Here is a 14,102-nt window from a genome sequence, read left to right as displayed (position 1 = left end):
AACAGCCTCACCAGACCTTGGAAGACGGCCAGGCACACCAATAGCCCCCAAGGGCCAAGGCCCGCACTATCTGTGACCCTTGTGTAATACACTATATATAGTACACATCGCAAAGTTGCATTACATGTTCTTTTTAGTAGAAGCTAATTTTATCATCATTTTTTAACCTAATCCCATGTGTATACACTAGTAGGAGTAGACGACACCAAATTTGAGCAGATCAGTATAACTTTTAGGAACAGGACAATATACAGGCTAATCCTGTCCTCTTTTTTGTTGCGCTCAAATCCCAACAGTGCACCTCTTCGTCACATGGTTCAATGAAGATGTGCCACATGGTTCATCAGTATGAACTAATTCATCAATCAGACGTGGTTGATCGGTGATTGTTGGGTACATTTCAACAATTTATGAGAGAAGACGTGTCACATGGTCCTGTAGTGATGAAGATGATAAGGGGAACTCGTGACACGTCCAGACTTCAACCAACGAGCAGCGAGTGAGTAGCACGGCACGGCTCAACCGATTTTCCACGCATAGAATTGATCTATAAATAGCGGATCTAGGTTGGCGCCATAATCTATCAGCAGGCATCAAGATCAACCAGACCGTGCCTACACTGAGAATGAGAGGCCCGAGGAGGGTGGCGGCCATCCTGGCCATCGTCCTGGCGGCGGCGCTCGCTACGGCGGCCCGCGCCCAGCAGTGTGGCTCGCAGGCCGGCGGCGCGACGTGCCCGAACTGCCTCTGCTGCAGCCGCTTCGGTTACTGTGGCAGCACCTCCGACTACTGCGGTGCCGGCTGCCAGAGCCAGTGCAGCGGCTGCGGCCCCACTCCTCCTGGACCCAGCCCCGGCGGGGGCGTGTCGTCCATCATCTCTCAGGGTGGACACGGTCCGGGCCGGTCCGGTCCCTGACCGAGCCACCGTTTGGACCGGCCGCCGGCGGTCCGGACCGGACCGGACCGACCAGCCTCGCGGTCCTGGTTTCAAGGACCGGACCGGCGGCACTGAAGCCCGGGCCGGATCGAGCGGACCGGCCAACCACTACCAGCGACGACGTGCACGGGTGCGCTGGCAAGGTGGGTGACGTGCGCACGACTGTGGCGAGGTGGGCGACATGCGATAGCGCGGGCGTCGAAGGGCGACCTGCTATGGAAAGTGATCTGGGTGGCGCGGCTGTTAGCCATTATTTTCTCTGTACCGTGATGTTTCTTCCTTTGGCCGTTTTTCTACAGCATGCAAGCAATATAGCACCTGCATGAGCCCGTGATTTTCTCTGTGAGGGCCTCGCCGTGATTAGAGGATCAAATTGAACGTGGAGTTGATCGTCAAGGGACATCTTCCAGCAGTTCCTGCTCCACAGCAACCAGTGCACAGATGCCGGCGGGTTCTACACGTACGACGCATTCCTGGCCGCGGCCGCCGCGTTCCCGGCCTTCGGCACCACGGGGAGCACCGAGACGCGGAAGCAGGAGGTGGCAGCCTTCTTCGGGCAGACCTCCCACGAGACCACCGGCGGGTGGGCCACCGCACCCGACGGCCCCTACTCCTGGGGATATTGCTACAAGCGGGAGCTGGGCTCACCGCCCGACTACTGCCAGCCATCGTCGGAGTGGCCGTGCGCACAAGGAAGGCAGTACTACGGCCGCGGCCCCATCATGCTCTCCGGGAACTACAACTACGGCCCCGCGGGGCGCGCCATTGGCGTGGACCTGCTCAACAACCCGGACCTGGTGGCGACCGATGCCACGGTGTCGTTCGAGACGGCGTTGTGGTTCTGGATGACGCCGCAAGCGAACAAGCCGTCATCCCACACCGTGATCACGGGCCAGTGGACGCCAACGGCTGCCGACAACGCGGCGGGAAGGGTGCCTGGCTATGGCGTCATCACCAACATCATCAACGGCGGGCTCGAGTGCGGCAGGGGGCAGGACAGCCGTGTTGCCGACCGGATCGGGTTCTACCAGCGCTACTGCAACATCCTTGGCGTCGGCTACGGGAGCAACCTCGACTGCTACAACCAGAGGCCCTTCGTTGAAGGGCTTTTGATCCAGCAAGTAACGCAGTAACAACATACTAAGATCTAAATCTAGCGTCAGTCCTCGATGCATGCCTGTGTGCATGTGATTACTGATAAATAATCTCGAGGAATACTCTATGAGTAAATAAAATGGATGAATAAACTTGCCGTTGTTGTGTGTGAGCATCGCTCAACACGACCACAGGTCCTTTACTGAAAACATGTCTTCCCATGTACTGTATTTCATTTGGATAACTCAAAAGCGAGAAATTCACGTGGATAACATTTCTATCAACAGAGAATTAAACATTAGAACAAAAATATGAAAATTACCTGACAGCAGTAACAGTAAGTTGTGACCCTTAATAATTACTCAGGTGTGAAGTTTGATACTAGAAATTAGCACAAGAGGCAGCCTTCACAGGAAATCGAGGACATGGTGCAGCTCAAAAACATTTAAGCACAGCAAAGGCCTACCAAACGCCAAAGCAGCAACAGGAAATATGCAGGACTTACAAATGCACTCCACAGCTGAGTAGCAAATAATAAGAAGTTCCAATGGAAAAATTAACATAACAATCCGGTCAACAACATCATCAATATATCAATCCGATCAACAACACATTATTAAGTACAATTGCAAATTCTCAACAACACAGTTACTGGGGAGTCACTCACAACATCTATCATACATAACAACTCAAGTTCAGCAGCAATTCATCGGCAAGCGCAGCAAACCCAATGCCTGTTCTGGCGACGCGGAAGGAAACAAGAACAACAGCTAGTGCGGTGTGCTTCTGCCTCGGCCAGCAGCAATTTTCTCTGAGTTGGTGGCTTCAGGGAGCAGTCTCCTCGTCCTTGTCACTAGTTTGCGGCTCGGTGGATATCGGCGAGTAGCCCGGTGCGGTGGGGGAGTAGCTTGCAGTGGGGCTGCACGCTCAAAAGTGACATCGTCAGAAGAGCTAACCAATGGTGTACTTCCATCAAGGGCAGATCGACGAGATAGATAAGCCTGAATATGCATTTAATTTAATTACCTGTAGTTTGGAGAAGTTGGGGTGTAATCTGGGCTAGGTCCTCCAGAGGTAGTGATCGGGCTGCAGCATGCAGGCAGTGAGTTAGTAAACCCATTGTATTTGTCACAGCAACAGGTGTTCTTTAAGTTGAAACAAGGAGGATGATCAACTGAAATTCGGCTCACCTTGCCGGGCTGTATGACGGGCTTGGTTGCGCATACGACGGTGAGGTGGGCGAGTAAGACGGTGAGGTCGGGCTGGAGAAACAGACATGTCAGCAAGAATAAGCGCAAGTATTTTGCTTCGAGCATCAACCGATAATAAGGCCAGGGCTATCCACTTTACGGAAAAGAAAAACTAAAAATGTATGAATAGAATACCACCAGAAAGTCTATGAACAGAAGTTAGAGAATTACCTGTAGTTTGGAGAAGTCTGACTGTACGGGCTCATCATCCTTGGGCTGCTTGGAGAATAGATATTTGAAGGACTGTACTTGGCCGACGAAGGGCTGTAGCTCAGTGAAGTAGGGCTGTAGCTCGGTGACGTCGGGCAGTAACCAGGCGATGACGGACTGTATGCAGGTGATGTCGGGCTGTACGAGGGCGATGTCGGTCTGTATGAGGGCGACGTCGGGCTATAAGTTGGTGATGAAGGGCTGTATGAAGGAGATGTGGGGCTGTATGATGGCGATGTTGGGCTATAAGATGGTGAAGTCGGGCTGTATGAAGGAGATGTCGGACTATAAGATGGCGACGTTGGGTTATAAGATGGCGACAACGGGCTGTATGCCGGAGACGTCGGGCAGTATGCTGGAGAGGTCGGGCTGTATGCAGGAGATGTCGGGCAGTATGCCGGAGAGGTTGGACTGTAGCTTGGCGAAGTGGGACAGTATGCCGGAGAGGTTGGACTGTAGCTAGGAGATGTGGGGCTGTAGCTCGGAGATGTGGGAGAGTATGATGGACTGGTTGGAGAGTATGATGGACTGCTCGGACTGTAGGAAGGAGAGCCAGGAGTATATGATGGCGATGCAGGGCTGTAGCTGGGTGATGCGGGGCTGTATGACGGAGAAGTGGGGCTGTAGCTGTGTCCTGGCCCTGGGCTGAACACCGGAGAAGATGGACTGTAACCCCCCGAGGACGGGCTGTAATTCGACGGCATGGGCGAGAACGCCATGCCGCCAACATACGGCGAGAACTGAGCATCTGTGAGGGGGGAAACCCGGAAATTCGGGCTCAGCAATGGAGACATCATTCCATCATGGTACGGTGTCCCAGAGGGTGAACGCGCCGGTGTGACACCATAGTCCAGAGTGTCAATATAGCTCGGGAGTTGGAGCTCAATGGCCTGCTTCAGCATCTGGTCATTCAGATACAATCCACACCCTCCTGTACCAATAGGTGCAAGCTGGCCAAGCATAATGTTCTCTGTGACACCTCTCAGGTAATCAGATTCAGCATATACAGCAGCATCAAGCAGGATATCCACCGTCTCTTCAAAAGAACATCTCATGAGAGGCCCTGTGTCGTTACGATTTATGCCGTGCCTAGTAATCGCCATCAGGTGACCTCTGTACGTCATCATATCGCAGAGAATGGCCAGATGCCGGTAGTTGACATAAGACCCATCAAAAGATATCACCACCCTCAGCTCATCCAAGAGGGACCTACGGACAGCCTCGATGCCAAGAACCTCAATCACTTCAATCAAATGATTACTTGTTGTCCTAGAAGGATCAACGTCCTCATGACACATGACGGCCAAGAGGTTTACACCTTCTGTATCAAGCATCCACTCCTCTTCTCCTTTGAAACCTTCCTTCTCATCAAATTTATTCACCTTCCCCTTTTTGATGAAGACCTTGTTAATATCTGGAATGCCTCGAAGGGCCATCTCAGTCAACATGTTCCCCTCAATCTTCTTGAGGAAGACATCGTCCTCGGCAGATTCACCCTGTGCCTCTCCTCCTTTTGGAGGAGCTTCGTCGTTTGCGATACGGACACGAAGGATGAGCTTATCCGCGTTGTCATCGTTGAATATGCATGACAAGTCGTCATCAAACTCATGATTGATCTTCTCTGCAATATCAGCCATGCTCAACTTCTTATCAACCATCATCTCGCGGTTCAGTTCAATACGCAGCAGCCAAGGAGACATCTTATCCGGGTCGACATCCTCATCGGGCATCTCATAGTATGACCTGACAAAGTCCACATCCTCGGGAATGAGGGTTCCTAGAGGATCAGGATCATACCATATCTCAGTGGCATGGGTCACACTACGCAGCGTGGTGTACTCCAGGGCACACTGGACATTCTTGGCCGATTCTTTCCTGCTGTTCACCCCAGGCTTTAGGAAGACAGACAGAGATGGAGTCTTTATCTTCTTGGCGACGTTGATAATCTCTCTTAATCTGGGAACACCAAGGGTAACATTCTTAGCACTAACACCAGCATAATGGAAAGTATTCAGCGTCATCTGAGTTGCTGGTTCTCCAATGGACTGTGCAGCCACACATCCAATCATTTCACCAGGAGCCACCAAAGACTGCAGGAATCTCGATTCAATCTCACCAATGACCCATTCGAAAGATTCCTTTGTAAGCCTGTATTCTTTCAAGACCCTCTTGCTAGCAAATGTGCTGCGAAGCAGGATATTGAAGAGCAGAGTAGCGTTCTTCTGAGCCTCAATGCTCATGGCGTCGTCGCCAGGGACAACCTTGAGCCTTTCTTGCAGCTTATCAATTGCTTCCACGATTTCCATTGGGTGCATGTCAGAAGGTTTTCTTAGATCAATCTTGAAAGTCTTCTGAGCATTCCAGATAAGCCGCTTGAGGTTGACAGGCATAGGCCATGTACCCTCGCCAGTTGTGGTAATTTCTTGCCCAAGTTGTAATCTGTCAACTTCCAATTTCTGAAGCTCTGCCTCAAACACATTTCTGAATTCACGAATAGTCTTCAAATCCTCAACATGGTCAGGCAGCATGTAATTAGGCTTCCAGTTCATATCATTCAGTTCATAACGGAACACATTATCAAACTCATCCTTTTTCATCTTCAGGGAGTCCAGTTTCTGGGATTCAATCCAAACAGCATCCATGCCGTCTTCTCCATACAAGAATTGAATGACATCGCCAAGGGAGTTTCTCACGGTACCATCATATTTCACCATGATGTCCTCCATAGCCTTCACGAGCCTCCGCTGAATATATCCTGTCTCAGAAGTTTTCACAGCAGTATCAATCAAACCTTCTCTACCACCCATAGCATGGAAGAAAAATTCCTGTGGTGTCAGGCCTCGAAGGTAAGAGTTCTCCACAAATCCACGGCTTTCGGGGCCGTAGTCATCTTTCGTGAAGTGGGGCAAGGTACGATCAACAAAACCAAATGGAATCCGCTTGCCCTCAACGTTCTGCTGTCCGACACAAGCAGTCATTTGTGAAATATTAATGAAACTGCCTTTTGAGCCTGCAGTGACCATAGCTTTCAAATTGTTGCTCTCGGACAAACTCTTCTGGGCACTACTGCCAGATTCATCACGAGCCTTGTTAAGGACCTAGCATGAGAAACAGATATGTCAAAACAAGTATATCAAGAAAGTTATTTATCGCAAACTCCTATTTTCCCAGATGAAAGAACCAAACAAGGACATTCAGCTATTGTACCTGATTTACTCTATTTTCAAACGATTCCATCATCGTGCGTCCTGGCTCAGGTTCCAGCTCCTTCTCTTGCGCTTGCTTAATAAGCCCATTCACTTCAATCTTGGCGTTTGCGATTGTCTCATTAATTTTTTCCATAGTATCTGCATCTGCAATTGTATCCCCGATCCCAATACTGAAACCATTTTGCAGAAGCCAATAGTTGACCAGCCACTGTGTATGACCCAAGAACTTCCGTGCCGCATCTGGACCTACCTCTTCCCTACAAACAGTTAAATCAAAATTATTTAGCAGAGGAGAACATGTTTGCTAAAATCTGCAATGCACCTTTTATTACTTACCAAATAACATGAATAAGACTTCCACTTGATGCCCCAAGTGTTTTTTTGCAAAGTGTACCAGATAGAAGCTCTCCCTTCTCTATCCGGACCACAGTATCACCAGGAGTTGTAAATCCATTTTCTGTTTCAGCGTGCCAGGCTGAAAATCTAATTAAATTAATTAACTTGGGGATGATCAAGTTGAAAACTTGTTTGCCAGTCCAAATCGGCCTTGGTTTCAAAATGGTAGGGGCTGGGACCTTCCCATCAAAATCTTCCCACCACATTAAGATGTTCATAAATACATCCTGGGAGAAATTAGCACAGTAAGCTACAAAACCACAGACAGTAATATTTAAGGTGTTCAAGGAAAGTATTATTGTTAACCTTTTCGATGAGAGTATCCCTTTTGGTCATTTTTCGACACCCAAGAAGTGTGTCCTGGACAATACCCATGACAGGTCTATTTGCTTGAGGTGACACAATACATTTCGGCACCATCATCAACTCTAAAACTTCAGCTCTGGTCTCAAATGACTGAGGAACATGCATATTCATTTCATCCCCATCAAAATCAGCATTGTACGGTGAAGTGACAGACAAGTTCAGGCGAAAAGTCGAGTAGGGCATAATTTTAATGCGATGGCCCATGATAGACATTTTGTGGAGACTGGGTTGTCGGTTGAAAAGAACAAAATCTCCATCATTGAGGTGCCTTTCCACCTGAGAAGTCAAGCGCAAATTGTGTGAGCTAAAACAAAAAAGGAAAATTTCATGATGCCACATTAAAACAGTAGATGATGCAACGATGTCGGTACTAACCTTGTAACCAAGCTCCAAATGCTGATCGCTACTTTTCTTCACATAGCGAAGATCCAGCCTCTGGCCATCTTCCCTAATAATGTACTTCGCTCCTGTCTTGCCTGGGGGAGGGTGAGGCCCATATTCTACTAGTTCTTTCAACCTGGTATAATCAGATTTAGACATTATTTATCAAATATCAATGCAGAAGAGCAACAGCAAATTAGTTTACCTCTCAATGTTGTATGGAGTGACAGTTTCTGGGTATGTCAGATTCAAAGCAATACTCCATGGCACCCCCAATTGATCAATGTTGATATTCGGATCTGGTGTGATGACGGTACGAGCTGAGAAATCAACACGCTTCCCCATTAAATTTCCTCTAATCCGGCCTTCTTTTGCTTTCAGCCTGCTGCAAATCGACTTAATAGGCCTTCCAGAACGCTGAGTGGCCTGAATATTTTCAACAAAAAATATTCAGAACAATTTATCCATTACTGCATTTTTAGGTGAAACAAGTGGGGGAAAAATATTCGTTAATGCTTAATACAGGAAGTGGACTTATAGACTACTCACCCTTGGTTGTCCAGGAAGATCATTATCGAAGTATGTTGCAATGTGAAACTGCAACAGCTGAGCAAACTCTGTTATAATGTGAGCTGGGGCTCCATTTCTCTCTTGCCTCCTCAAATTCTCATTATGTCGAATTATCATCGCTAATTGATGAGTCAAATCATCCTGTCGAAACAGAAGCAACGACAAGATAAACAGTTAGTAAAAGGGCACCCTGTGAACCAACCATTGGATTCGTAATCATTTTAGTAGTAACTGGGCTAACCTCGCTTCTGGAGGAAGTATCCATCATGACAGATGGTCTCACAGGGGGCGGAGGAATTGGGAGGACTTGCAGTATCATCCAATCAGGACGAGCAAATTCAGGGTTCAGGCCCAATAAAAGACAGTCCTCGTCACTTATACGCTTGAGAACATTAAGGACCTGTCCCAACAAACCATGATGTGATCCATATGGTTAAATGAAAATTCTTAATTAGAACCTACTGAATTGAGCAAAGATAATGTAAATACCCTCTCGGCGGAGAGAATTTGCTTTCGCTCCACTGGTTCCGGGAGTTGATCTTGCTCATCATTTTTCTTCTTTGTTGTTTTAAACTCTGCAACCATCTTCATACCATCAACTGTGATATTTGGCTGCTGAGCCCCACAACCACCTTTTTTCTTCACTGGCTCTTCAGTGTCCTGCTGATCCTGACCCTCAAGGTCTTCACCCCCAGAGCAAACCTTTTTGCTCTTGCAAGCATCATAAATTCTTCTTAATCTATTTTTGGGGTTCTTGATTTTCAGAGCCTGCTGGAACTTGGTATCTTCCTGCAAGATATATATCACTGATAAGTAACATGCCAAATCAGTGCGCACAACAATAAATGGTCCATTATTGAGTTAAACCATAAATTTGTTTCTTATTCGGCTCCGTGGTGCTGATTAGAATGTTGGTCTCCAGGTCCATAAAAAAGATGCAAGAAGTCTAAAGCAGTCGCATCTACAGCTCATCATACCCAACACAAATGATTCTAGCTATATCTCAAAATTACCATGTTGGTTGAGAAGAGGTGCAAAATTGGACAAACATAGATATGGTGAGAACTAAGATTGCTATGATTTGTGTGTAGCTTGTCTGGCACATCAGAGACCCTTCCTTTCAGTTAGGCTAGATATGCACCAACCAATAACCAGTAATGCACCAACCAATAACCAGTAAAATGCACAGGTCTTAAAAAGGAAACCTAACCTACAGAAGGGTCATTCGGTTTGGATAGATATATGCATCAACCAGCAACCAGTAAGATGCACAGCTCTTAAAAACGAAACCAGACCGGCAGAAGGGTCAAGAAGATGTTGGCAGTACCTCGTCCGCGAGGATCTTGGAGCAATTGAAGCACACGCAGCGCATTACAGAGAGCACGGTCTTGATGAAGCCGATATGGAACATGGGCTTCGCAAGCTCGAGGTGGCCAAAGTGGCCCGGGCACTCGGCCATCCCAGCCATACATGTGTCGCACTTGAGTTTCCGGTCAATGGTGCCCAAACGGGGGTCGCTCAGACCCCCGGACTTCACCTTGCCCCTCTCCGTAGTCTCCGCATGCTCTATCATGACCACCGACATTTGTCTCTGCAAATAAGGAAAGCAACAAAAGAATTCTCAGTCAGATCCATTCCTAAAATGGTGCACATTTCCATATCGACCCGCCACAATTACAAAAACGGTCACCGGTACCGTTAAACCGTTACAAAATAACGGTCGTCGGACATTTGAACCGAATAAATCGTCATACTGACAAATCCATCTTATTAATTACTAGATCTAAGTAAGAGAAAAGCAACATATGTGTGCGACTTTTATTCAAGAGAACTTATACACTGAACAACAATCTAATCAAAAGCAAACTGTAAAATCAAGTGTGAAGATAATACACAAATCTATGCAAACAGTGCCTCAGAGAGTTCAAGCAAACACCTCATAGGCCAATAAGAACATCGATTAGCACTTTGTTGGATCGGGCAGTCAAGACTTTTGATGTATAAGAGAATTTCAACTTGACCTAATATATATCAATCCTACCACAACTTACTCAGAACGAACCATAGACTTACAAGTTACACGGCCATGTATTCTGCTCCGCCCGAAATTCTCTCTCGACTAATTCCCCGTGTTAGCAAAAACCAAACAACAACCACAGATATGTTCACCGTGCCAAACCCAAAACCCTAGGTATCCGTCAGATCGATCAAACTCGCTACCCAAGCACCAAAAAAAGCCGAATCTACAACCATCCGGGAGTGGGAACTGCACGAGATCCGACTCCGACTCCACGCAGGGAGTGCAGATCAGAGGAGATGAAGGACGGATCCAAGATCAAGATGAAGGAACGCGGTGGGTGGGGGTGGGGTGTGGGGGATTACGATCTCATCGGGGCTGAGCACGCCGAACTGGACGAGCTTGACCTTGGCCACCTCGGCCGGCGAGTGCGGGAACCGCGCGTCCATCGCGGCCCCACGTCGTCGGCGGCGCCGGCGCCGACAAGATCGATCTCGGACCGCCGACGCTTCGCTCGAGTCGGCGAAAGGGGATCGGCCTGGGGCAATGTGCGTCTGGGGAAGAGGGTGGGGGGTCGGGGTCTATTTATAGACGTATCCTGCGCCGGGCCGGCTACCGTGAGCCGGAGCAAATGAGGGTTTTTTTCTAGGACAGAAATGAGGCTTCTTTAGTGGGTATATCTTTTTCCCTGGTGGGCTTTTTTTCTTCTTGACGAACCTGTGATGCAGTTTATCGAGTCTTTTTCATTTTTGAATATCTTTTTTTCAAAAAAAATTAGTTGTCATGGTTCCATTTTGATATGCGTGCGTATTCATCGCATAATAATGGGGTGCCCGTATAGCTACTCGTTTGGTCGTGAACTTGTGGTTTACTATTTCAGACCGCATGGAGAGCACCTCTACATGGTGGGCGTTGAATAAGGTCATTGCATGATAATTAATTTCATCGCTTGCTTGTCGGATCAATCCATCTGAGTTTGTCGGTCGGTGGAAGAAAACCCTTGACCTAGCCATCCTCGCCAGTCATCTCCTTTTACCATGCTCACATGGTGTCCACTCCAGATTACGCCCCTGCCTCCTCGGCATTGTCGTTTCTACACAACTTTTGGGTGGCATATCAAATAAATGATCAAAAACTTGGTCGTAACTTTTGGGACTGGGAACTGCACGAGATCCAACTCTGACTCCATGCAGGGAGAGCAAATTAGAGGAGATGAAGGACGAATCTGAGATGAACAAACGCGGTGTGTAGGGGTGTTGGGGATTACGATCTCGTCGGAGTTGAGGACGCCGAACTGGACGAGCTGCACCTTGGCCACCTCGGCCGGCGAATGCGGGAACCGCGCGTCCATCGCGCTCCTACGTCGTCGGTGCCGCCACCTACACCGACAAGATCGATCTTGAACCGCCTCTGCTCTAGTCTGCGAAAGGGTATCGACATCGGACAGGTGCGTCTAGGGAAGAGGGTGGGTGTCGGGCTTTATTTATAGACCTAACCTGCGTCGTTGGGCGGGCTACCGCGAGCCGGGGGAAGTGAGGTTTTCTTCAATGGGAATATCTTTTTTCTTGATGGGCTTTTTTTATTCTTGACTTTGCTTATGGTTTGGTGTTTTTTTTTAGTTCTCGTGGTTTCATTTTTAATGAGATAGAACCGAGAGAGGGTCCCTGTTTATAAAAAAAATAATGAGGTTCCTTTTCTGTGGGAATACCACGCAAACGCAGATGCTCACATGTGCATATGTACTCATTGCATAACGATGGAGTTCCCGTATAGCTGCTCGTATGGTCGTGAACTTGTGGTTTGCTATTTCAGACTGCGTCGAGAGCATCTCTACATGGTGGGTGTTGAATAAGGTTGTTGCTTGGTAATTAATTTCAACGCTTGGTTGTCGGATCAATCAATGTGAGTTTGTCGGTTGGTGGCAAAAAACCTGGTGCCACCCATGCGGTAAATTATTCCATTGACCTAGCCACCCTCGCCGTTCATCTCCTTTTACCCTACCACGTGGCGTCGGCTCCAGCTTATGACCCCCTGCCTCCTCAATGTTGTCATTTCTACACAAGTTTTGGGTGGCATATCAAAAAAAATGATCAAATACTATATCACAGGTTGCCGCCATAGGTCCGGCAAAATGGATAATGTTCATCTGGATAAAAAAACATTTAAGCAACAAGTGTTATGATAGGTAAGAAGAAAAAAGGTTTCATATCGATAGATTGGTTTAATAGTACAGTCCACCATCACTGTAAGAATGATCATGTACACACACAAAAACACAATTCATGGAACCGCGTCCACCGCACCCCCACGTCGGCGGTATCGCCGCCGCCAAGATCGATCTCACACCGCCTCGGTTGGTGTCCCCTTTGCAGTAAATTCTTGCATTAACCTAGCCCCTAGCCTGCATTCTTCTCCTTTTACCCTGCTCATGTGGCATCGACTCCAGCCTACACCCCCTGCCTCCTCAGCGTTGTTGTTTCTCCGTAACTTTTTGGTGGCATATCAAAAAATGATTGAATACTATATCACAGGTCGCCGCCATAGGTCCGGCGAAATATGGGTAATGTTCATCTGTGTAAAAGATCATTTAAGCAACTAGCGCTATGATAGGTAACGAAAAAAGGTTTAGTATAGATAGGCTGGTTGAATAACATAGTCCACCATCACTGTAAAAATATCCATTTACACACAAAAAGACACAATTCATGGAGCCATGTGTCTATCACGCCCCCACGTTGGTGGCGGTGCCACCGCCTATGCTCGAGTCGGCAAAAGGGGATCGGCCCGGGACACGGTGCGTCTGAGGAAGAGGGTGGGGGATGGGCTTTATTTATAGATGTATCATGCGGCAGGGGGGATACGGTGGGCCGGAGGAAATGAGTTTTTTTTGTGGGAATATTTTTTCTTCGATGGGATATTTTTTTCTTTTTGGCGAACCTAGAGATGTTGAGTTTGGGATACCGGATGATGTTCGCAGTTTCATTTTGAATGAAATGAAACCAGGGGTGAGCCCCTATTTATTGAAAAAGAAATAAGTTTTTATCCGAGTGGAATGCAATCAAACACCGATGTGCGTACGTACTCATCTCATAATGATGGAGTGCCCATGTTGTCGTGAAATTGTGGTTTGCTATTTCAGATCGCATCAGGAGCATGCCTTCATTATGGGGTGCTGAATAAGTCTGTTCCTCCGCAATTAATTTCAACACTCGGTTATCGTTTGTCAGTTGGTGGCAAAAACTCGGGTGCCACCCTCGCAAGAAATTCTTCCATTGACACTGCCATAGGTCCGACTCAAAATGGATATTGTTCATATGCATAAAATTTATTTAAGCAACTAGTGCTATGATAGGTTGGTTGAATCATATAGTCCACCATCACTATAAAAAGTTCATTTGCACACAATTCATGTGAGTAGACAAATAGTTTGATATGCATTTTTTTAAGAAAATAAGCTATACCTTTAGTGAGAAAATAAAATATATGTGTGCATGCTTTGACCAACAAAGGAGCGTCTTTTCGACTCTCATGAACGGTTCTTCATGCCAAGTGTACAATATTTTGATCCAAAAAACGTTTACAATATTTTTGAAACTAACTTTCCACAAACCACTTCAAAATTTCAGCATGTTTTTCCATATGGTATTGATGAACGAGTATTTATTTTTCTT

At 47.3% G+C, this 14,102-nt stretch overlaps 2 protein-coding genes across 2 annotated transcripts; one reads left to right on the top strand and one right to left on the bottom strand.

The window, feature by feature from the left end:
- The first annotated feature begins 619 nt into the window (after nucleotides 1-619).
- On the top strand, nucleotides 620-2,207 carry LOC123186778 (basic endochitinase A-like). Its single transcript, XM_044598482.1, has 2 exons — nucleotides 620-903; nucleotides 1,335-2,207. The coding sequence occupies exons 1-2, from the start codon at nucleotides 626-628 to the stop codon at nucleotides 2,068-2,070; spliced, it is 1,014 nt and encodes a 337-aa protein (XP_044454417.1). The 5' UTR covers nucleotides 620-625; the 3' UTR covers nucleotides 2,071-2,207.
- Nucleotides 2,208-2,564: 357 nt separating this feature from the next.
- Nucleotides 2,565-10,973, bottom strand: LOC123191235 (DNA-directed RNA polymerase II subunit RPB1). The gene is made up of 14 exons (XM_044604049.1): nucleotides 10,797-10,973; nucleotides 9,742-10,005; nucleotides 8,904-9,203; nucleotides 8,656-8,814; nucleotides 8,394-8,555; nucleotides 8,050-8,270; nucleotides 7,839-7,980; nucleotides 7,404-7,739; nucleotides 7,038-7,324; nucleotides 6,700-6,958; nucleotides 3,454-6,590; nucleotides 3,223-3,294; nucleotides 3,059-3,118; nucleotides 2,565-2,951 (listed from the first exon to the last, which is right to left on the bottom strand). The coding sequence occupies exons 1-14, from the start codon at nucleotides 10,878-10,880 to the stop codon at nucleotides 2,858-2,860; spliced, it is 5,577 nt and encodes a 1,858-aa protein (XP_044459984.1). The 5' UTR covers nucleotides 10,881-10,973; the 3' UTR covers nucleotides 2,565-2,857.
- Between the last annotated feature and the right edge of the window lie 3,129 nt (nucleotides 10,974-14,102).

Source organism: Triticum aestivum, chromosome 2A, assembly GCF_018294505.1.
Source record: "Triticum aestivum cultivar Chinese Spring chromosome 2A, IWGSC CS RefSeq v2.1, whole genome shotgun sequence".
Taxonomy (NCBI): Eukaryota; Viridiplantae; Streptophyta; class Magnoliopsida; order Poales; family Poaceae; genus Triticum; species Triticum aestivum.
Note: the sequence above shows the minus strand (reverse complement) of the source record. Positions and strands in the feature narration are given on the sequence as shown.